General features: G+C 37.1%; 1 protein-coding gene across 3 annotated transcripts in view; it reads right to left on the minus strand.

Annotated features, from left to right (window-relative positions):
• Positions 1 to 283: 283 nt before the first annotated feature.
• PPARGC1A (PPARG coactivator 1 alpha) overlaps positions 284 to 22,333 on the minus strand; it is a 125,329-nt gene continuing 103,279 nt past the window's right edge. For 2 of the 3 annotated variants that reach the window (XM_055434013.2, XM_055434012.2), the window contains exons 9-13: positions 21,728 to 21,832; positions 21,456 to 21,576; positions 11,636 to 11,757; positions 11,153 to 11,304; positions 284 to 5,341 (exon numbers count right to left, since the gene is read on the minus strand). In XM_055434013.2, the coding sequence (XP_055289988.1) occupies positions 5,238 to 5,341; positions 11,153 to 11,304; positions 11,636 to 11,757; positions 21,456 to 21,576; positions 21,728 to 21,832 (604 nt within the window). In that variant the 3' untranslated portion in view covers positions 284 to 5,237. The remainder of the gene's footprint in view (positions 5,342 to 11,152; positions 11,305 to 11,635; positions 11,758 to 21,455; positions 21,577 to 21,727; positions 21,833 to 22,333) is intronic. The other variant, XM_088836264.1, reaches the window with a different exon arrangement.

Here is a 22,333-nt window from a genome sequence, read left to right on the forward strand (position 1 = left end):
ATTTCATCCAATGATTAGCTAAATAATGCTACAAGAAAGAAAACCAGCAATGCTGAAAAAGGATTTGGAACCAATATCACATTAAACAGATTTAGTTTGGAGGACTTTTGAATTGAAACAAGCTCCTTTTCAATAAACTATTCCTATCCAGTGTTCATTTATTTTCATCACCCTAATTTTGGTTTCAATAATTATTTTGCCATTAGTATCATCAAGTATGGAAATGATTTAATGTTTGAGGACAACATCAAATGAATCCTTTATCTCTAATCAGATGCTCCTGTACACAACTAGTGGCTACTATTTTTTTCCCCTTGAAAAATCTCTCTTTACCCTCAAAAGGTTTTTAAGAGTAAAAAGTTAACCCTTTAAAAGGAAGATTGTAATTTTTCCACTGCTCTTGCTAATTCCAACCAGAATATTCAAAATGCCCTGTTCAATTTAACCATCAATGAAGACAAGTTGTGATGTGAGGCTTACCCACTGAATCACAGTTGTAGAAGAATGCAATATTTGGGTAAAATGATAGTAAGTTCTAATTTTCACTTTTGATATAATAATTGGTAAATCTTGCAGTGGTATAAAATAGAAAGAGACCAATAGGAAGTGCTTTTTGGGTTACTTAGCAAATTTCAATGTATTATTGGTAGCTCTATCACATTTCCAATAATTATGAATATTTTTTTCTGTAGGAGAAAGGGGAACTGGGGGCTGAAATATATTTAGCCACATTCCCTGTGGCTAGGCTTATACTGAATCCTACAAGCAGCTGGAAGTAGAGACCACCAGCTGAAATCCAGACTTGGCAGAGCGCTAGTAACACATTCTCTGTCATCTCTGTCATGAGGACCACCAATCACCTACAAAGCATGGTGGACTTCCTGACAGCAAGCCATACCAGCAGTAATCTATCAACTTGTCCCATATTTAACCTGATGGCTTACATATGACAGAGAGACAGGGAGGTGCATTCTGTTACAAGTCTTCAAGAAATATTCAGTCCATGTTGTACACCAGAAACTAACATAACATTGTAAATCAATGTTCAATGGATAGTATAGTTCAACTATATTTCAATAAAAATATATATTCAGTCCATTATGGTAGAATTGCTTCCTAAGCTGAAATAATCAGCAGCTTTCTCACTGAGGCAGTGGCTTGTACTTAAAATTCATACTTTCCAGGGTTAAGTACAAAAACAGAGCTAATCTGTTTGATAAAGTCCAACGTCACTTCTCATTAGAGAAATCACCAGTTCCGCCTTTACTGTTTGAAAGGAGACAAGGTAAAATACAGAAGGCGCACGTTACCTTAGAGCTGAAATCCATTCATGAATATGGAAAAGCAAGGGGAGGGCAGGTGATCCAGAGAGGAAACAGAATAATGATAACCGAGTAACGTGTACTGATCTGAGGAACGTGCCAGGAGTTTGGTTATGATAAATAAGAAAAGCAGAAGTAGATTTGAAACATTCGTTTCCCTTTATTAGCTCAGTGAGGCTGATGTGTACTGCACATTTAAAAAAAATCACAGGAATTTTCATACAATGAATAAAACCACAACAATACATGTAGAATTGGCAGGTGGAAAAAAAAGCCCGGCAAGGGCTCAACTAATCACTCACTTTCCCTCTTCAGCATAGTTCAACCAACAGTATTACACTTTCACCTACAAATCTTAAAGTAGCTCCATCAAGTCAGCAGTTCACATTATTGAAAATGTCTGTCACATAGGTACAAATTTAGAATCATCACATTATATTACATGGCTATTCTAGGTCATCTATAGATCAGGTCTTAGACTACAGTGATTGAAGTTCTCGTTACAGCCATCAAAAAAGGACACATAATCATTACCTACTGTAAGCTCACATCTAAAGGCATGAAAAGGTTTCCTTTTTTTTCAACTGACCCAACCATCACACCCCAATAGTGCAAAGTTCCCTCTCTGCTGCTTTGAATGTTGACAGCCCAACCGTTGCTCTCAGAGTCATTTAGCAAAAATTGATTTTGTTGCACTGGAAGAATTATTCTGCTACATCTCTTAAAAAAAAAAAACAACCCACATTTCTAAAGCACCAGTTCAGTTACCAAAATTGTAGATGTGGTACTTACCACAGCATGAAGGCAATGGCCCAGGGTCATCTAAAAATCCTACAGATCTATGCTGAAATTTGCCTCCAGTGATGATGGGGTGCATGTGTTCATTTGAAATATACTCTCCAAAAAAATTAAAAATAAAAATAAAAGGAACACAGTTTACATTTTGATGGGCTACACACAGTGTCTGCATAAGATACAAAAGCTCTATTTGGATGGTCTAGTGATTCTCTCTTTGCACTAATTTTAGATGCAATTTGAAGTCCATGGAGGAAAACTATCTTCATGGTAACAATATTTGTCAGGCCAGAAGGGTGGGAATAAATGAATCCTCAACATGAAATCTGTAGTGTTGTCTTTTGACAAGTAAGAAAGGAAACCCAGTCTTTGATTCATGTCAATGATCCAGGGCAAAAAGGAGAATGTATTGAAAATTGGATCACAAAAAATTTAAAGGCAAAATAGAGAACGTATCTGGTCCTTGAACACATAATATGATTTACTAAATATCGATTTCTTAAAAATAATTTATTGCTCTTAATAGTCTTTTTTATTCTTATTCTACAACAGAAGATACTCAGATTTCAGAAAGAAAGACTGTAAACTTTAGTTTGGCGTCCACACAGAGTTAAAATACCTGCATTTAACCTACAGAACAAGAATTAGGCAGATTAAAGATGTGTTACGGTTGTAACGCAGGACCTGTGAACAAGTTCTTTTATTTCATAGTATTTTTATTGCTTTCTATCTACTTAGAAATAAGAAGCCAAAAACTCAAGCAAGCATCCGACAGGACAGACAGTGGATTCACTCTGAACACAATATGCTGGTGATAAATGAATGCAGCTTTCAAAATTAGCTGCATTGGCCTGGGGGTGTAATCCATTTTTATACGAAAGTGTTGGGCGAGAGAAAGGAAAAGAATGGTTACATAGTAGGTATATCATGTCTTCCAGAAAAGTCATGTCGGCCATACTGTAATTAAATCTCAACTCAGAAACTTGAATACACACGCCAAACTTTACTGACTTCCATTCCAGGGCTCCACACTCAGAGGAAATCCTGATGCTCAAAAATGGAGGTTTTATTGAAGTTTTTTTTTTTTTTTATTGAATTTAGCAGAAGCAATGTCATCAAGAACAACTTCATGGTCACGTCAGAGGCCATGCTAGTGCAAGTAGAAACACTGCTTCTGCAAAGCTGAATTTCCCAAATGAAACACTTAAACTCCAACCTGACAATTGCCATGCATCCTAGGTAGAAAATTTCCACTGGCTTTATTATTTTCATCAACTCATAATTTATAATAAATAGGCTATCTGCAACTGATAAATATGTCTCTTTAGTAAACAAAGGAATGAAATATCAGTATTTATACAGGATGCATAACTATAAAAAATACAGATAAATACCATCATCATACTCTGCCAAGGGAAAGAGATACTGGCTTCAAAGAGAGTCTTCAGACACACATTAATTATTGTAAAAATCATACTATAATTATTACCTCAGCATTTTGTATCAAATTAAAATCACAAAAATTAAAACAAAACAGCATTTTAAAAAGATTTTTGACCTCTAGTTTCAAAACTACTGTTGATAGAGAAAATAAAAACATTTCTTAATGGTTACCCATTGAGAGACTTTACATAAAATCATGATATCTTCTAGAAAAATTTTAGATGAGAAAATTTCATTCCCCTAACAAATCCAGTGTATAAAACTTCAAAGAAAAACAAGCAACAAGAAAATGTGGAAAAATATTGCAGAAGTGGTTAATACCTTTAGGGGGCTAGGAGGTTTCTTGACAAGATGCTTAGATCGAAGCTCACCTAAGAGGGGATGGTTGTGCATAAAGCATCGATTTGTTGTGTTGCACTCAATGGACACACACACTGTCCTTTTTTTGTTTTACAATCAAATATATATAAGCAGTAAGTTCAGCTTCTAAATATGTTAGTGTACAATAGTTTCACCTCATAATTACATTTGAATATTCTCGATTAAGAAAAATTTAGCAGTTTTTGAAAAGAAGGCTGCATTTACAGTGCATAGCTGTAACAAAAAAAGAACATCATTGTATAGTATGTACACAAAATAAAAATACTCCATTTAACATCTGTAAATACTTAACTACATCAGAGAATGTAGCAATTACACTATCTGAACACATCCCAGAGAGTTCTACCCAACTCTCCTTAGTAATGTAACACCGTGCTCGCTCCTCAGAAAGAACCACTGAACAAGCTGCACGCTTGACCATTGACAAGGCTTTTGAAATTTGCAGTGGGAGATCAACGTTTTGGACATTTACATGGGTGTCAGGAGGAAGGACGAACTACAGAAACTTCAAAATGTTAGGAAAGCTGAGCATTCGGTGCCTGCAGCATCCTCTCCCACCCAGATTCCTTGGCAAAAGGAAAAAGGAAAAAAAGAAAGAAAGAGAGAGAGAAAGGATATGAGTTCTACAGAATCTGCGGTTTCTTCAGGATTGTCATATAATCATTACGTTGTGAGAGAAAGCTTGCTTCACGTTGATTTTGCACTTTCTTAAAAAAAAACAAACAGAGTACGGAGGCTGATGCCCAGACATCAGTGGCTGTCATTTTAGGGTGGCCTGTGGTTGGTTGGTTAGCTTTCTTTCCTTTTGGATGTACGTTTTTGTTTTTTTTTTTCCTTTTGAATAGAATATGAACATTTTGAAGTTCTAGGTTTTAAGTGTGTCTTCATGGAACTGCTGCCATTCGAAGTGGTTTGCCCTTGCACGCTCTGGTCAGGTGTCCCCAGTCCCCACCTGTACATACATACTTCCCCCAAACCAGGCAAACACACACAGGCACACTCACGCGCACACACACACACACAAACACTCCATCACCAAGAGACTCAGGGAAAGCAAAGCTGACACCCATGAATAAACATGTGCTTACTGGAATTCCATTCTGTCTCTTGCCTCTTCAGCAGCTGGGTTCATGTAAACCATTGTTGTTGTTCTTGTATTGTTGTTGTTTTGTTTTTGTACAGAGAGTGTAAAGCAGGAGAAATTCCTAAGTATGACTTGCAATAGTCTTTTAGGGAAGGACGCGCTGTCCCGTGAGGTATTCACCATGCCTCTGTCATCCTTAGCCAGGGAACATATTACCTGCGTAAGCTTCTCTGGGCTTCTTTCAATAAACTATCGAAATCCAGAGAATCATACTTGCTCTTGATGGAAGCAGGGTCAAAGTCATCTGAATTTGAATCTGAAAGAAACCCAAGCCAGGTCAGATGTACCCTTTGCTTATGGTCATTAATTTAATCATCTAATTTAAGATAACCCAATTCAAAGACAATTTATCTGGTTAATACACTTTAACAAAATAGGCCCAACTTTTATTAGTATATGAGGTTTGTTTGTATGTACATATATATGTGCATATACTTACATGTATATTTGCAGGAGGTATTTATATGGTAGATGGTATAGTATATATATACCAATATTTTAATTAATTATGCTTATATATTTATCTAGTTATACCACTTGTATATATTTGCAGAGGGTAAGGAGTGAGGAGTACTCAAAACACTCATCTATTGACTCATGTCAGATTTAAACACTCCTGGGAGGTAATCAAAACAGGCTATTTCTTTTCAATAGCAACCTAGGCAATCAACATGCTTTAAAAGTAAGGCCCCTCCTCCTTTCTGCTATGTTAAATGACTTCCCCAGGTTCCTCAACAACTTAGGTGGAGAGGAAAAAGTAGAAGCTAGAACTGATTTTTCTGTTCATTGGGATTGATTTCATTAAGTATAAAAGCCAGACTCGTCAATCTGCTGCTCCCCTTGAAAAAGTTGGAGGGATGTAAGTTCTCAAGTACCTCGAGGGACCCCAGCAACAGTGGTACAAGCCCTCCCCAAGTTAGAAGGTTTAGGGAAATGCTTCATGTCCAGAGAGGGCAAATTCAGCCTCTCTGTTCATTAATGGGGCTTCCCTGGTGGCTCAGATGGTAAAGAATCTGCCTGCAGTTCAGGAGATCTGGGCTCATTACCTGGGTCTGGAAGATTCCCTGGAGAAGGGAATGGCAACCCACTCCAGTATTCTGGCCTGGAGAATCCCACGGACAGAAGAGCTTGGTGGGCTACAGCCCATGGGGTCGCAAGTTGGACATGACTGAGTGACTAACACACTACTTCAAATAAAACTATGGTCTTTCTTAGATTCTTAAACTAGTTGAAGTAAGCTTTTGTGCAAAGCTCCACATGCCACTTCAGTAGCCCGGAACAAAATTGATATATTTCAGTCTCACTGGGTATAAAGTAAAAATCCTTTGAATATTTCTGATTTTTCACCACTGACACCTAAGAAAATGTCTACCATTCCTTCAGGTCTTTCAGCTTGAGAAAGGGTGTCTTGGACATACGATAGGCAAACACATTCATTCTTTCGAAGGTACTTACTTGAAGGGGAGACAAAACCTTTCTGGGAAACATTAACTATCCTACTAAAATATGCATATTTGTGTTTTTACCCAGATTAACTTATAAGATAGAAATGCTCAAAGTGACAGAAAAGGGTAATATGAGATAAGATGGAGGCTAATCATTGACCTCACAAGTTGTTCTGCTGAAAAGGTGGCAAATCCCTCAAGTTCTACAGACCAGCCTGTTTCCCCTACCTCACCAGCTTCAATCTACTTTAAAGACATCTTACATTTAAAAACATGGAAATTCTTTCACTTTTTTTTTCCCCATTCTCATCATCCCTCGTCTCTACTGCCTTTCTTTGTCCAGGTAAGGTGAACACTTACAGTCAGCTTCAGATACAAAAACAGGACAAAAAGGGCTCATCTTTCGTCACCAAAATTTTACTCGATCAATCTTAAATTACACTGGCTTACACTCTTCTTTTGAAAGCCTAATGAATAGTTTGATTGTATAACTAAAGCTGCCTGAGCAGCTGTTGTTCAAACCATAATCTTTTTATAAAGACAAAAAGCAGTCCTGCTCATTGCTAGAGATTAGCTTGAAATCTGAATTTCAGTTGCATTGCAGATGAATGAGTCATTCAGTGATCGCAGTCTGTGTGACATGAAGTCCACATAGAACCATCAAGAACATATGTGTGAAGCTTTCCTTGGAGGAAATTTTGAGAATTAAAATGTCTTAAGATCATTCTACATAAAACTCAGAATTTCAGTCTTTCTGTGTTTTCATTAGCAAATATTAAAAGTACTTTGATACAGTTGTTCTCAAGAGTTTCTTCACTGTGAAATATGGTGGCTGATGCTTACATATATACCAAATTTCATGGACATACATATGTCAATAGGCACCCACAAAATAATTTTTATTGCTTGAAGAGAGAATGCATCCACCTGTAACTTCCAGGGCAATAACATCCACTTTCTCTCCACTAAAGGAAGGATATATCCACAAGTAAGATATAATGAAATTTTTTATAGGAATAACCCGAAAACCACTCTAATAAGTTTTAAAAATAAATTGTTATAAATAATAATACTATATTAATAGAAATAAGTCACATCACAGCTATATCCCTAGCACCTAGAAAACTGTAGGCACAAAGTAGAGACTCAATATTTGTCGAATAAATGTATTTTATTGAACACCTGCATATTATTAAAAACCTGATTGAAAATATTTGTGTTGGGATCTGGGACTGACTTACCAATGAATGGTAAGGGTATATTAAAAGTTACATATATATTCAGGATGCTGATAATGTAATACATTTCTTTGAGTTAATAAGAGTTTGTGACCAACATGCTATTTATTTCCTTTTTCTTGCTTAAGTATAAATTCTAATTTGATCGTAAATAATTCCTGATCAAAATGATCATATTCTTAATCCTGATCCATCCATTTTTACCCTATAGTCCTAATTTGTCTTTTGTCTTTAAGATTTTTCATCAAGCTCTTTCAAATGGAAAGATCCATTTGTTTATAGAACAGTAAATAGAAAGATACACAGATAACAGATTCACAGAAACCAGACTTAATTACTGTCTTCATCATGGTAAGCTTGATCATTCCTTTAAATTCTGAGTCTCATTTATAAATCTGGCTCATAAATAGTAACTGGAATTACTGCGTTTTGCATTAATAGTATTGTAATAACCATTAAGTAACCTCAACAGCCAAGAAATGGAGACCTAAATAGGGATATTTCTGCAAAGAAGACATATACATGGCCAATAAGCCCATGAAAAGATGGTCAATATTGCTAATTATTCAGTTCAGTTCAGTTCAGTTCAGTCGCTCAGTCGTGTCCGACTCTCCGCGACCCCATGAATCACAGCACGCCAGGCCTCCCTGTCCATCACCAAATGTAAATCAAAACTATGATGAGGTATCATCTCACACCAGTTAAAATGGGTATCATTTAGAAGTCTGCAAATAAATATATACATGTATATATAGTTTCAAGTGTACAGAATCACTTTGCTATACACTTGAAATTAACACAAGATTGTAAATCAACTATACTTCAATTTTAAAATATCAGAGAAATGGGATACGTGAACTAAATTTAGGAAAGCAAATAAAAATGTTAAAAAGTGGTAATCCAACGGATAGATTGCTTTACTTTGGGTAAAATTAATCAGTATCACATCACTTTAACACTTTACTCTTGTGCACATAAGTGGCCAATCCCTCTGAGTCCAGTATATGCTTGTTGTTAGTTGCTAAGCTGTGTCTGACTCTTGCAACCCCCTGGGTTTATGACCTTATTCGGCATTCATGGCCCGAAGCACTTAACTTGATTCTTCAAGGAACAGAGACAAGTCATACATAATGATGTTCAGTTTCAAAGCTAGTCCCAGGTGTTGATGCTTCCATTTTAAAATAATTTGAAATTTATAACTTCCCATTGCCATCATTTTTTATTATAATTATAGCTACCATTTATTGAGAATCTATTTTGTGCCAGACACTGACACTGTGCTAAGGGCTTCATAAACATGTATATAATCTTCACGGCAATGTTATAAGGTATTTTACAAATGAAGTACCAGAAGCCAAGGGAGTTTAATTGCTTAAGGTCAAAAGCTAACTCAGATTTCAAAACCAGGCCTGCAAGATTCCAGAGCCAAGGCGCTGTCAAACTACACTAGGCCTGTACTCAGATCCACTACCTTTCCTGTGATTGTAAGGCTGGAGGGAACTGGAAAAACCTATGCTGCTACAATACACATCAAACATACTTTTTAGGAAATACAGAACCAGCTTAGCAATGGTAAAGTTTCTATTGCCACTGGCGAGGCAGAGAGATAACAAGGAGAGAAGATTTCTTCTTAGAAATATTTCAGGGAGGCTCCAGTTCAATTTGGAAGTACTATCCAATCCTCCCTCTACCAGTGATGAATCGTGATCTAAAGGCCCCTCTAGGTAGCTTATTTTAAACTTTAGATGTTTTGAGACATTAGAAAACACCCTGGCCTTCATCACTGAAGAAAATAAGTCAAATCAACTCAAGACTTCAATCTGTCTTGACTGTTTTTATCAGCCAACATTTGAACAAATGACTTGCCACCTTTTATATTTTCATCCCTAGGCCTCTATCTAACAGTCAGCTGCCTCTCCCCTGCTTCATACTATCTATTTAGCTTGTGAAGTGAGTTATAGCATATTCCCCCTGAACAATGCACCCCACCTGTATCAATTACTCTAGAAGACATCAATTTGGTGGAAGGAAGAAAAAAAACCTGTATTTGATATTTACTTTTTTTCTTTATAAGCCAAAGTAAGTACAGATAGACATTTAATAATGCTTAAGAGCAGATTTCCATGTTAATTTCATTATTATTATTATAAATTGATTTAAATAATTGTCATATGCATAAGACACTTGCCATTTTCCTTCATTATTTCATAAAGGAACATAAAGGCTTATAATATACACATTAGATAGGGACTAACATGGAAAGGAGCAAAATTAAAATTGGAAAGGAGATTAAGATGTCCATTGTGCCATTATTTATAATATCAAAAACAGAAAATGTGTTTAGATATGATGGAATGATTAAATATAATGGTACTGCTCATCAAACAGAATACTGTACAACCACTGAAATATACTGGCAAATCATTTTTAACCCTGTGAGTCACAGTAAAAAATGAACTTACATAGTATTAATTGAGAAAAGTAGATTTTTAAAGTCTATATATGTATAATATAACCTGAACTATAAGAAATATGATGTTCTGAGACAAAATACTGACCAGCACATTGCTCACTTGCTAACAGTAGCTATCTCTAGGTGACAGGCAGATAGGCAATTTTACTATTTTTCTTGATACCTTTGTATATTTTCCAAATGTTACCCCTTGAGTCTGTACAATTTTTATGACAGGAAAGATGAATACTTATCTATTCTTCAGTTTCCTTATCTGTAAAATGGGGATGATAATACATAATATCTACTTCCAGGATTGTTCTGGTAATTAAATGAGAAAATACTTGCAAAGCCTTGGCACAGTACCCATCATATGGAAGCCCTCAAAAAATAGCAGGTTTATTTTCTTCTTTTGTTTTAAAGAAAGTATAGTGTGATTTAGCACATGAAATTTTACTTTTTCCTCTGAGTATAATTTGTAGGAAATGCTAACATTTCGAAGAGGTGGTGAGATAATAAGGGAAAAAAGAATAAAACATTTGCATATTCTGCTCTGCAAAGCGATGATGCCAATGCTATAGTCTGTATAAAAGGATTCAGGGTAGGCACAAAAGCAACAAGAGATTACAAACAACACATGCACACACCAAATGTAACACCACACACACAAAGGCACACAAACAGTGCAGAATTTCAGCATCTGGGCAGGCAATAGAAACAATCTGCTTCTCTTTGTTACCAAAATCTAAGCCCCTTCTGAAATCATCTCATATGTTAAAAAGTTAAAAAAAAATAGGCTAAAATCTGTATTTGAGTATTTCCTTTAGTAAAAGGTATTAAAGGTTTGACCCAATGTGCCTACAGTTTACATATGTCTCCATTTTGAACTCAACATTATGGATTCCTCATTCTATGTACAGTAAAATCCATACCTAGGTCTGCATAGTTAGACTTGAAAAATTGCTTGCGTCCACAAAAGTACAGCTCAAAGTCAGTTTCATTCGACCTGCGCAAAGTGTATCCATTTTCAAGAGCAGCAAAAGCATCACAGGTATAACGGTAGGTAATGAAACCATAGCTGTCTCTGCAACAGACAAAGAGGAAAAGTTCAAAGCCAGTGAGGAAGCATTAGCATATATGACTGTAACCCTTTCCACTTTGGAGACTTCGCTGGTGCCAGCCTCTGAACCACTGCATCCATTTATCAGTGTGATTGTCCTGTCAAGCCGCTAAATACTTATTTCTGGGACAGGAAATCTCAACTAGAAAGATTAATAAATAGGGATGAAAGAAAATAAATAAGGTTCTGAACTCAACATGTCATCTGTCAAAGCATTCCCATCCTGGTAATCTTACGGCCATAATTTTTTACATATGTCAGCTTCTAAACAAGAAATAATCTTGAAGATTCTCACCCATCATCCCGCAGATTTACTGTGCACTCCTCAATTTCACCAAAAACTTCAAAACGGTCCCTCAGTTCTGTCCGTGTTGTGTCAGGTCTGATTTTACCAACATAAATCACACGGCGCTCTTCCTGGAGGGGGAAGTGAGAAGAGACTTGCTAGTTCTGAAGATAGGAAAGACATTGATGCCAGAACCATTTATGAAGGCACAATCATGCATAACAAGAACCCCCATCGCATGCCAATTAAAGCAAAATACACGCTAAAACTTAACAGAAGACTACACTTGAACCAAGTTTTATTTTCCATTTCTCCAGTTTCACTCACTGCATCTCACTCTATTCTACCTCTTCTGTCTCTGTTCCTTTGCAACATGAAACTTAATGTATTATTTAAAAAATATGTGTAATGTGGTCTTTTTATCACTAAAGATCTGAATAATATCTATTAAATATTTTAACAATTGTAACTCTGCTATTAATCTTCAAAACTGGTAAGAAACTGACCTGGTTTACAAAACCATTTAATTTCTCCTTAACTCAGAATTATAATAATAAAACATGTGCATTTTTTATTTCTATTGACAAATAACTTATGTACATTACTGTATAATTTTAAGGTGTACAGCATGATAGTTTGATGTACAAATCCTGATATCCCTCAAAATATTGATTCTTAAACTCTAGTATAAATATAAATTACCTGGGGAGCTTACTAAAATGCAAATTATTGGGGTTTATTCCAGCTATATTAAAAAAATTGGAAGATAGTGTTCAATGATCTTTATTTTTAACAAGTATACCCCAATGTCTCTGGTACAGGTGGTCCAAAGACAATAATTTTAAAAATACAGTTTTAAAATATAGGCCATTTTAAGCCATGGGTCTCCAAAGAATAAGAGCTATAAAAGAGGCTATAAATTTCACTTTGGCAGTGAATCTTACTTTAGGAACAGATGTGAAGGGTGTGGCCTGATTTTCACAAGTGGAGTCAATATCATCATAATCTTAAAGTCAACAACAATTTATAGCCTATAAAACACGGGAAAAATATTTTATAGCCTGAGAATGGATTCATTTTTTGAAGAATAAGAACGTAAGATATAATCCTATATTTCCTGGTCCAAGAAGATAAAACCAAAGATGATCATGTCTCTTAAAACGGAAAAAGATTTTTCAAGAATATAAGAAGTTAATACGAATGTCCTTACCAACTAGCCTACACATCTGTCGATGACAAACAAGAATGAAATGAACTTGCAGTTGGAGAGATTTAAGTTAGATGGAGGCAGAAACTAGGAATCATAGGACTAGGGCACAGATTCAGCTTGCCTAAGAGTTTTCTCTGGACGTGCTTAGGATATGTTGTCTTAGATGCTAAAAAAAAAGTCATTTAGGCTTAAAGCAAAGAGATATCCTAAGTTATTTACTGAATGCATGTCCTTTTCATGTGTCCAACATTTAGCAAAAGACCTGGCAAAGAGAGGACTGTCAATAAATGCTTGTGAAGTACAGCTGAACAATTCATAGACATATCCGGTAATACATATCCTTCCAGGTGATTTGATCATCCATGCCTCATCTTCTTTCACCATATGCAGAACTCATATTTTCACTTTCATCAGGGAAATTACTCTGAGCTTCAGATTCGAATAACTACCTACCTATTTGACATTCCAGGTTGGATGCCACCTAGGCAACTCAAACTAGACCAACATTACCCAAACCAAACTCTCCAAGTCATCCTCTTCTGACTGGGTTTTTCCTGCAGTGTTCTTGTATCAGTGAAGTTAACACCATCCATCCAGTTATTCGGGACAAAAACCCAAGGGCCTTCCTTAATTGTCCCTACTTAGTCCCCTCCTCACATCCAATCACGCCTTAAGTCCTGTGGATTTTTACTTCCTAAATCTGCTCCTTTGATCTCATCTCCCCTAAATCAAGCTGCCAGCATGTCCTTCTGAACTAATATAACAGCCTCTTAATTTGGATCCTGTGTCTGCTGTTTACCCTCCTCCAATTTATTTGTTCACTTCAGCCAGAATAGTTTTTACTAAGAGAACAGGATCATGCCAATTAAGATCTAAAACATTTCAATGCTTTCTCACAACATTTAGGGAAAGACTCAAATCATTAACAGAATCTACCAGGTCCTTCTGTCTGGATTTGGGATCTGGATCTGTCTCCATCTTGGGCTTCAGCCCCCACACCTATTCTTTCCTTTCCTCTATTTTGAGCCACACTGATCTTCTATCAGTCTCTAATATATGCTGTGCTCCTTCCTTTCCTAAGGCCTTTGCATAAGGTGCTTCTCTGCTACTTGGAATATCCTTTCCATACTGCCCCTCCCTCCTCTCCATCAACATACACACATACTGTCTAGAATTGCAGTGAATTCAACAATTGTTTCCTTTCTGAGACCTCAGATGGGCTTTAGTTCCTATTGTAAGTTGCTCTAGTAGAACAGTCTACTTCTCCTTTGTGGTTCTGTACTGTTGTTTAGTCACTACCTCTTTTGTGATCCCTTGGACTGTAGTTCAGAAGGCTCCTCTGTCCATGGAATTTTCTAGGCAAGAATACTGGAGTGGGTGGCCATTACCTTGTCCAGGGGATCATTCCAACCCAGGGAATGCCCCAAATCCATGTCTTCTGCATTGGCAGGTGGACTCTTTACTACTAAGCCATCTGGGAAGCCCCCTGTGCCTGATTATAATTAAATATTAATAGGTTATTTAGTGTTCAATGTCTTCAATGTCTATATCTCCCTACAATGAAACCTTTATGAAAGCAGTGACCATATCAGTCCTGTCGACTACTTATTTTAAGAGTACACAAAACAAGTCTTCTTAATGCATATTTGTTGAAAAATCAATTGATAGCCAACTAATCATTTTCAAGACCTAGCTCCATACCCTTCATAACATCAAAGATGCCCAAGTGTGGCCCTTACTGATAGTATCTAAGACAATGGAGAATGAAAACCAGATTTGGCGCTTTTATTATAGGAACAACTTTGCCCAGGTAACTCAGCTGGGTGTACCAACAAAAATTTCCATGATTTGTTTTACAGGGTTAAGTGTAAGGACTCACTTTTTTCACTCTGCTGAAGCAACTGGTAAAACACAATTCCTTTGACAGCAGTTATTGAGCTACATAACTGACCAGATGAGGTAGAGCAGGCAGAGTGGGCTGCCCAATTCACTTCCATGTAGATTGTATGTCTCAGCTGAAGGCTGCGATTGTGTTGTCGCAGAGTACCCAGTACATCCTGGAGGTCAATAAATATAAAGGGAGATATCCCTGGGCAATGCTGTACACTTGAACAAGGGAATCATCACATCACATTCCATTCTATTTATGCAGCCAGCTCCCTCCAAACAGCCGAACTTGATGGGACTGTTATCTAAACTTCCTGGCGCCTGCTGGCATGAGTGTTATGCACTGTTTTGTTTTTTTTTTTAATGAACATTTTTAGGAAGGTTACTACTGTATAGAGGAAAAGGAGGGAGAAATGTAGAAGAGAGCGAAAAAAACTTGAACCATCGTAAAGAAATGCTCAGCTACCATTATAGGAATACACACAGACTATGTTCGTCTTCAAGGAAATTCAAAGTTAAAGCGAAAATCGACCATATGCACGTCCATATGCAGACATATTGGGGTAGTCTCTGAATTGCTTCTTTATACGAAACTATATGCAACAATAATCCCACAAAGAAAATAAACCAGAGGACCTTTTATATCAGATACTGATACATTCTGTGGTAGAAAGAAGACACAACCTAGATAGGAGAGACAGAAATAGAAATGGCTGGTCCATAATCCCTTAAAATCACCTATTTGACTGTCAATCTCTTTTTATATAACACAGGAATGGGACCACGTCTTGTTACCTTACAAAGATCGGAGACTAAATATATGTTGAAATTCTCATTTGAGAAAATGATTAGAGTGTTTGGTTTCCTAGTGTTAAAAAATGAAATTAAAAGGCATCTGAAGGTCTAAAAAGCAAAGATAAAAATCTTCCCAAGACTGGCCAAAATGTCTAGCGAAGAATTGATTATTTTTAACATGTTGCGGTTTTATTAGCCAGATGAATAGATTCCATATCTTTAAAAAACCTTAACATTTGCTGCCAATTTTTCAAGACATTAATTTCTAAACAGGAGATGAAAGGAAAAGAAATCAAAATGCCTAATAACATTTCCAACTTCTTAAAGGCTTGAAGGAACTCTAAACCTTTGGGAAAAGCTCCTTGAAAAATGATTTTCAGACCAGTTTTCACTATCAAGAAGGATGGGACATTTATCAAATATCTTTTAGCTTCAAGTTTTACCAAAGCTAGTTTGCTGATGGGGTGGATAATAAAATTGAAGATTTGTGTTGCATTAACAGGTATAGTAAATCCTCATTATATCAAGACAGGGGATAAATAAAGGAAAAAAATGACTGAATTAACTGACTTTGCAGTATCAAAATCTCTATCAGAAAGAGTGTAGAGCTGCCCAGTTAGCTGGGGAAAACATATGACAGCTGTTTCTCATCAAAAAATACGCAATTATTGGTAAAAAGGGTTTGACTAACAAGGAAAGGAAATTAGTACTGAGGTTAACATTTACTGAATTCTAACAGATGTCAAAGTACTGTGCCTCATCAAGTGCCTACTACTATCTAAGTTTCGATAAATTTGAATAAATCCAGATTAGATCAGAGGTTAAAGCGTCTGCCTCCAATGTGGGAGACCCAGGTTCGATCCCTGGGTTGGGAAGATCCCCTGGAGAAGGAAATGGTAACCCACTCCAGTATTCTTGCCTGGAGAATCCCATGGATGGAGAAGCCTGGTAGGCTACAGTCCACGGGGTCGCAAAGAGTCGGACACGACTGAGCAACAGAACAGAACAGAGAACATGAAAGCAATCTAGATGTCCATTGACAGATGAATGGATAAAGAAGTTGTGGCATATATACATAATGGAATATTACTCAGCCATAAAAAGGAAAGCAATTGAGTCAGTTCTAATGAGGTGGACGAACCTAGAGCCTATTATACAGAGTGAAGTGAGTCAGAAAGAGAAAGAAAATATCGTACACTATGACCAACCTAGATAGCATATTAAAAAGCAGAGACATTACTTTACCAACCAAGGTCCATCTAGTCAAGGCTATGGTTTTTCCCGTGGTCATGCATGGATGTGAGAGTTGGACTGTGAAGAGAGCTGATCGCCGAAGAATTGATGCTTTTGAACTGTGGTGTTGGAGAAGACTCTTGAGAGTCCCTTGGATTGCAAGGAGATCCAGCCAGTCCATTCTAAAGGACATCAATCCTGGGTGTTCACTGGAAGGACTGATGCTAAAGCTGAAACTCCAATACTTTGGCCACCTCATGCGAAGAGTTGACTCACTGGAAAAGACTCTGATGCTGGGAGGGATTGGGGGCGGGGCCTGGCATGCTGTGATTAATGGGGTCGCAAAGAGTCGGACATGACCGAGCAACTGAACTGAACTGAATGCTGATTCATATTGAGGTTTGACAGAAAACAATAAAACTGTAAAGCAATTATCCTCCAATTAAAAAATTAATTTAAAAAATCTAGATTAGTCTCCTTAAGAGCTAATATACAAATAAGAGCTAAGATGCAAGTAAACACCATGATGAGTCAGAAAACATGAAAACTATAGACTCAGATCACATATAACTACTTTTGATAGAACTGAAAATTTCTAAGTAGTGCATTTATACTCATAATATAACATATTCACCCATATGGAACAGCTCTTGAAAATGCCTGAACAGAAAAAGGCATTATTTTCCCCAAAAAGAATAACTATGAGAAATTAGACAACTATTTTATTTTTTCATTTGGAAGAAGCTGATAATTTTCAGGGATGAGCCTCTGTTTCTGGCTCCTAGGCTGCATACTGACCAAAGGAGAAGAGAAAAGAAATGGCATAGGCATTGCCCAAGCACATCTGGTTTTGGTTTTAAGCACTGAGCCATTTCATTATGTCTAGATTTGCCCTTTAAATTAACATCCTATTATCATGTTTTCTGGCAGGAAACTGTAGAGATTGCAAATGGAGTTGGACTTAGAACTCCACGAGAAATTAGAGCAGTGACAGTTTAGACATTAAATACTAAACTCTGGGCTTGCAAAGTTCCAATATAACCTGAATTATTTCAAGCCTGTGAGACTGAGCAGAGCACAGGATGAACTGGGTTTTGAGATCATTTAGATGAAAACTGGAGGAAAGCAGCGACTTATACAATGACAACATTCAACCACAACATATGATTCTGTGTAACTATTAATTATTAGTCCTTTCTTAGCTGTCTGATTCGATGCACTGAAGTTGGTCTGAATAAAAACTTTTGGACACATACACAGTAAAAACCTGATAGATGACCTACACTATCTCCTTCTTATGGAACTAAAGAAAAAAAAGTCAATAGGGACCACAAGACAAGAAAGCAAAGGTTAACTTTGTAAAATACCTATTACGTGATTGTAACATTTTTTTCATTTCCTTCTGGAGTCTCTGTTTTGCTCATCCCCTGATTATAAAATTGATCTGAATTAATGAATAAATCATCATTCCACCCAAGATATTCCAAATGTAATTTGCTATTCATTCATGACTTTAAGAGTGTCTCAGAAATCTGAATGAAAATCACCTACATGACCAAGTTAGGCAAACGGTCCTAATTCCTTGAACTGTTTCATGAATGAGTTTTCAAGGTAATCTAGCCAAATGAGTCAAAAATCATTGCCTTTATCTCCATGCTCAACTCCATAAAAATACACTTTGCAAACGCATTATGGCACAAGAAAGCAGATCATTTGGAGGAAGGAAATCAGTCAGAAAAACTTCCTAAGGGTAACCTCATTAAACAGTTCCACTGTGCCTTCAAGATATTCTTCAAAATCTTCACGATGACTTACAAGACCCTTCAAGTATCTTGCTACCAGGGAGCCCCCCAGACTCATCGCCTGCCTCTCCTGTACCCTAGCGTTATAATTAAAATGACTAGCAGTTTCCCAATATATTTTGCTCTTTTCCAGAGACTTAGTATGAGCTAAAGTATCTGCCTAGAATAGTTATTTGCAATAAAAATATAATGTACCATATGTAATTTTTAAATTTTCTGAGGCACATTTTTAAAACTGTAAAAAGAAACAAATTCAATTTTAATAATATATTTTACTTGGCTCAGTACAGCCAAAATATTATTATTTCAACATGTCATTGACATAAAAAGTATTAATGAAGTATTTTAAACTCTTTTTTTTTTCATACTGTCTTCAAAATTCAGTAACACAGTGCATTTAAATTTGGGACTAGCTCAATTAGCCTCCAAGCTGATGGCTACCACATTGGACAGCTCACGTGCAAAGAACCTTTGCCCTCTCCTCCCTTTAGATTTCAAATCAATCTCACATTCTCTAGGAATTCCCTCCCTCATTCCCAGGGCTGGGTGCCCACCCGTATGCCACTTCAGTACCTTAGATACATTCTCTATGATAGCAATGAACACATCGTGTATCTTTACCAGTCAGTGGACCTGAAGCTCCCTAAGATGTGGGGATGAAGTCTTACCTAATTTTATACCCCAGGGACCTAACAAATGTCTCTCACATAGTCATTTGTTTTCACTTATATTTACAGAAATACCATCTAATTGTCCAACCGATTAACTGGTTTAACGGTTAAGTCCCAAATCTTTACATTAATCTCTTACTATCTGTGGGTCACTGTGTTAGTAAATAATTTCTATGTCTTAGTTTTCTTTTTTAATTTGCTTTTTAAAAACAAAGATAATAATCTCAAAGCCAAAATTCTCACAAACATCTAGTTAATTATAATGACTTAATATACATCAAGTTGACATTGGCACTATAATTGCCTTCTTTCAAAGGGAATTGATAAAGATTTTCTTAGTCAAAGAATTAACCAAGGAACTTGTTAACATCTGTGACACCAAGGAAAGGCAGGGTGGTATCTGCTTCCAAACTGAGGCTAGTAGCCTCAAGAGTGCTTTTGGCTCTGGCATCTATGGAATATGGAGTATATTACAGATGAATCACAGTATTGATCTATTTGCAAAGAGCCAAACTAGCAAAAGGAACCCTCCTTCCGTTTCTTCACCCCAGTAAGTATCTGGCACTGTCTTATCTTTGGAAGGAATAATAAAAGCGCATGCCATTTATCTATATTTATCTACTCAGCTTTGGTTATAGCTGCGTTACATTCTGTGCAAATGAGCGAACATACGATACAATAATTTCTCTCTTTAGTGTCACTCTTCTGGAAGACACATGAAGAGTTTCATCAAATATGAATTTGAAAACACTGAAATAGCTACTTACTTACATGCTTACTCAACATGACTCTCTGGTATATATGAACTGCAATGTGCCATATTACAAGGCTTTGTAAACTATATGGCACTCTGCAAATGTGAGTTGTTATAGTTACTGAACAGGCTATTAATTAAAAAAAGCAAAATTAGAAAAGCTGAATTTGCCATTTTCATTCATCTTGTTAAATGTTAACTAATGATACTCTGGTAGATCTTAATATTACAGCTAATTTGAAAGTTGAGAAAAATGATCGAAAGTGCTATAATTTTCACAAGGCCTTTAGTTTGGTCTTAGGAAGATTCAAAGTTAAATGGCAGCAAAGCCCTAGACCTTTAGCCTATATATTCAATTACTTCTCCCTTCTTTCTCCTAGAGTACCTGAGTTAACAAACCTCTCAGTCAACCTTTTTCCTCTAGCTGATAACTGTTGGCCAATGCTTGATTTGGACTTTATTAGTCAGCTCTTTTATGTAGGTTTTTTAATATTTTTTGATGGTTGTGGGTTGTATTAAAGGTACCATATCCATATGACTTTTATAGTTAAAAATCATTTCCCTAAGCCCTGGTTAGCTTGTATGCAAGATGTATCAAAAGCTGATCTTCACTGAAATGATACTTAGCAGCTGCAATGAACAAAAGCAGTGCCATTTCTGATGGTTGAGCCATGGCTTCCTGGAGCACCAGGCTGTGAAAGTCCTCAAGGCTCTACTGGGGCTCAGTGGGAAAGAGTTCTTTAATCAGCTAGGAATGTCTGCCTGGGACAAGTATTGGCTGCTGACAATTGGAGGACCCAGTTTTTGCCTTCTAAAGTCTGACAAACAGAATGAACTAGATCCTCATCCCAAAGGGTCAGTAGTGTCTATGAGCTAAGTAAACACAATATCCTACAGTAAGTGGTGCTGAAATCCATGATAGGTTTTTGAAAAGTAGCTCATAGAAATGTGGATGGCTGAGGTGTTGACCCAGCACAAGCAAGAAGTAGGGACTTAGCAAATCTTTCTCTACCACTGCCTTTCAATCTTACTCAAACACAGTCTCTCCATGGACAACCCAACCCTCACATCTGCCAAAAAGCTGAAACCATTCAGTGACACCTCCTCATTTTCCACTCAGAGCAAAAAGCAATAGAGAACAGTATGAAGAACTCATCCTCTAGGTCAATGGGACCAGTATACATCTCTCCTCCTTCTATTTTTAGAAACAAAAGTCAAAAGCAATAATGAGCTTCCAGATGAGTGAAAAACAGGTAGTACAGAGGAGAAATACATGGACTTATTTTGTTTTCCAATAATCAGGGTTAAGAGGGATTGAGGTGTCACTGATGCTAAAGCCAAAAGTCTGAGTACTGCAAATTCTAACAGCATCCTTACCATATTTTCTAATCTATGCCCATCACATCCCCCCAAAAAGAGAGAGAGAGAGAAAAAAGAAACCCTTCTGTAAAATGAAAGTAAGCTCCAGGCTGCTTACAATTGCCTTCTGCCTCTGCCTCTCCCTCTGCTTGGCCCTTTCGGATTCCCGCTTCTCATACTCTCTGCGGTATTCTTCCCTCTTGAGCCTTTCGTGCTGGTATTCCTCGTAGCTGTCATACCTGAGAAACATAACTTCATCATTAAGTCAACCACCTCCATTTGCACGAGCAAAATGAATCATAAACTAGGGAGGGGGCAGGGTTTTGGAAAACATTTTGTCATCTGCTTGAGGGATAAGAGGCGTGGAGGGAAACGAACGTGCATCGTTACCTGGGCCGGCGGCTATGGGGCGATCTTGAACGTGATCTCGCACACAGGGGTGAATTTCGGTGTGTGCGGTGTCTGCAGTGGCCTGACTCATAGTAGTAGCAAGATCTGAGAGAGAGAAGGAAAAACAAAAAGGGCATTTGCAACTGCCAGCGAACCCGTTTATTGGCATGACTGAGTAGCCCCTGGAATTCCGTCTTAACATAAACCGGCTTTCAGTTCCCAACTACTAATGAGATTTCCCAGTGACAGTGTGTGAACTTCTAGTCAGCTTAAAGGTCTGGGAGTGGTGACATGTTCTCTTGCCACATCTCTTATAGATGTGACTGCCGGACGCCAGCCTAGTATACTGTCAGCTTTATCTTGCATAGATCTCAACTATTCTGCACAGAGCAGCTCTCCAGGTAATGGAAAAAGTTAAATGAGCAAGTTTCCTACAGATTGCTCTCTCTGGTCTGACTGTTTCATGTGCTGTACTCAATGAGGACAGATTTAAGAGAAGATGGGGAAGAATGTATGGGTAACAACAATCTCCTTAGTTCTGGGAACACCAGGAACGTGTTATTGAGGGGCTGGGCTGCCGGTGGGTTTTAAATGCTGTTTGTTTGT

This window comes from Moschus berezovskii, chromosome 5, assembly GCF_049115385.1.
Source record: "Moschus berezovskii isolate FMDL1 chromosome 5, NW_MosBer_1.0, whole genome shotgun sequence".
Classification (NCBI taxonomy): Eukaryota; Metazoa; Chordata; class Mammalia; order Artiodactyla; family Moschidae; genus Moschus; species Moschus berezovskii.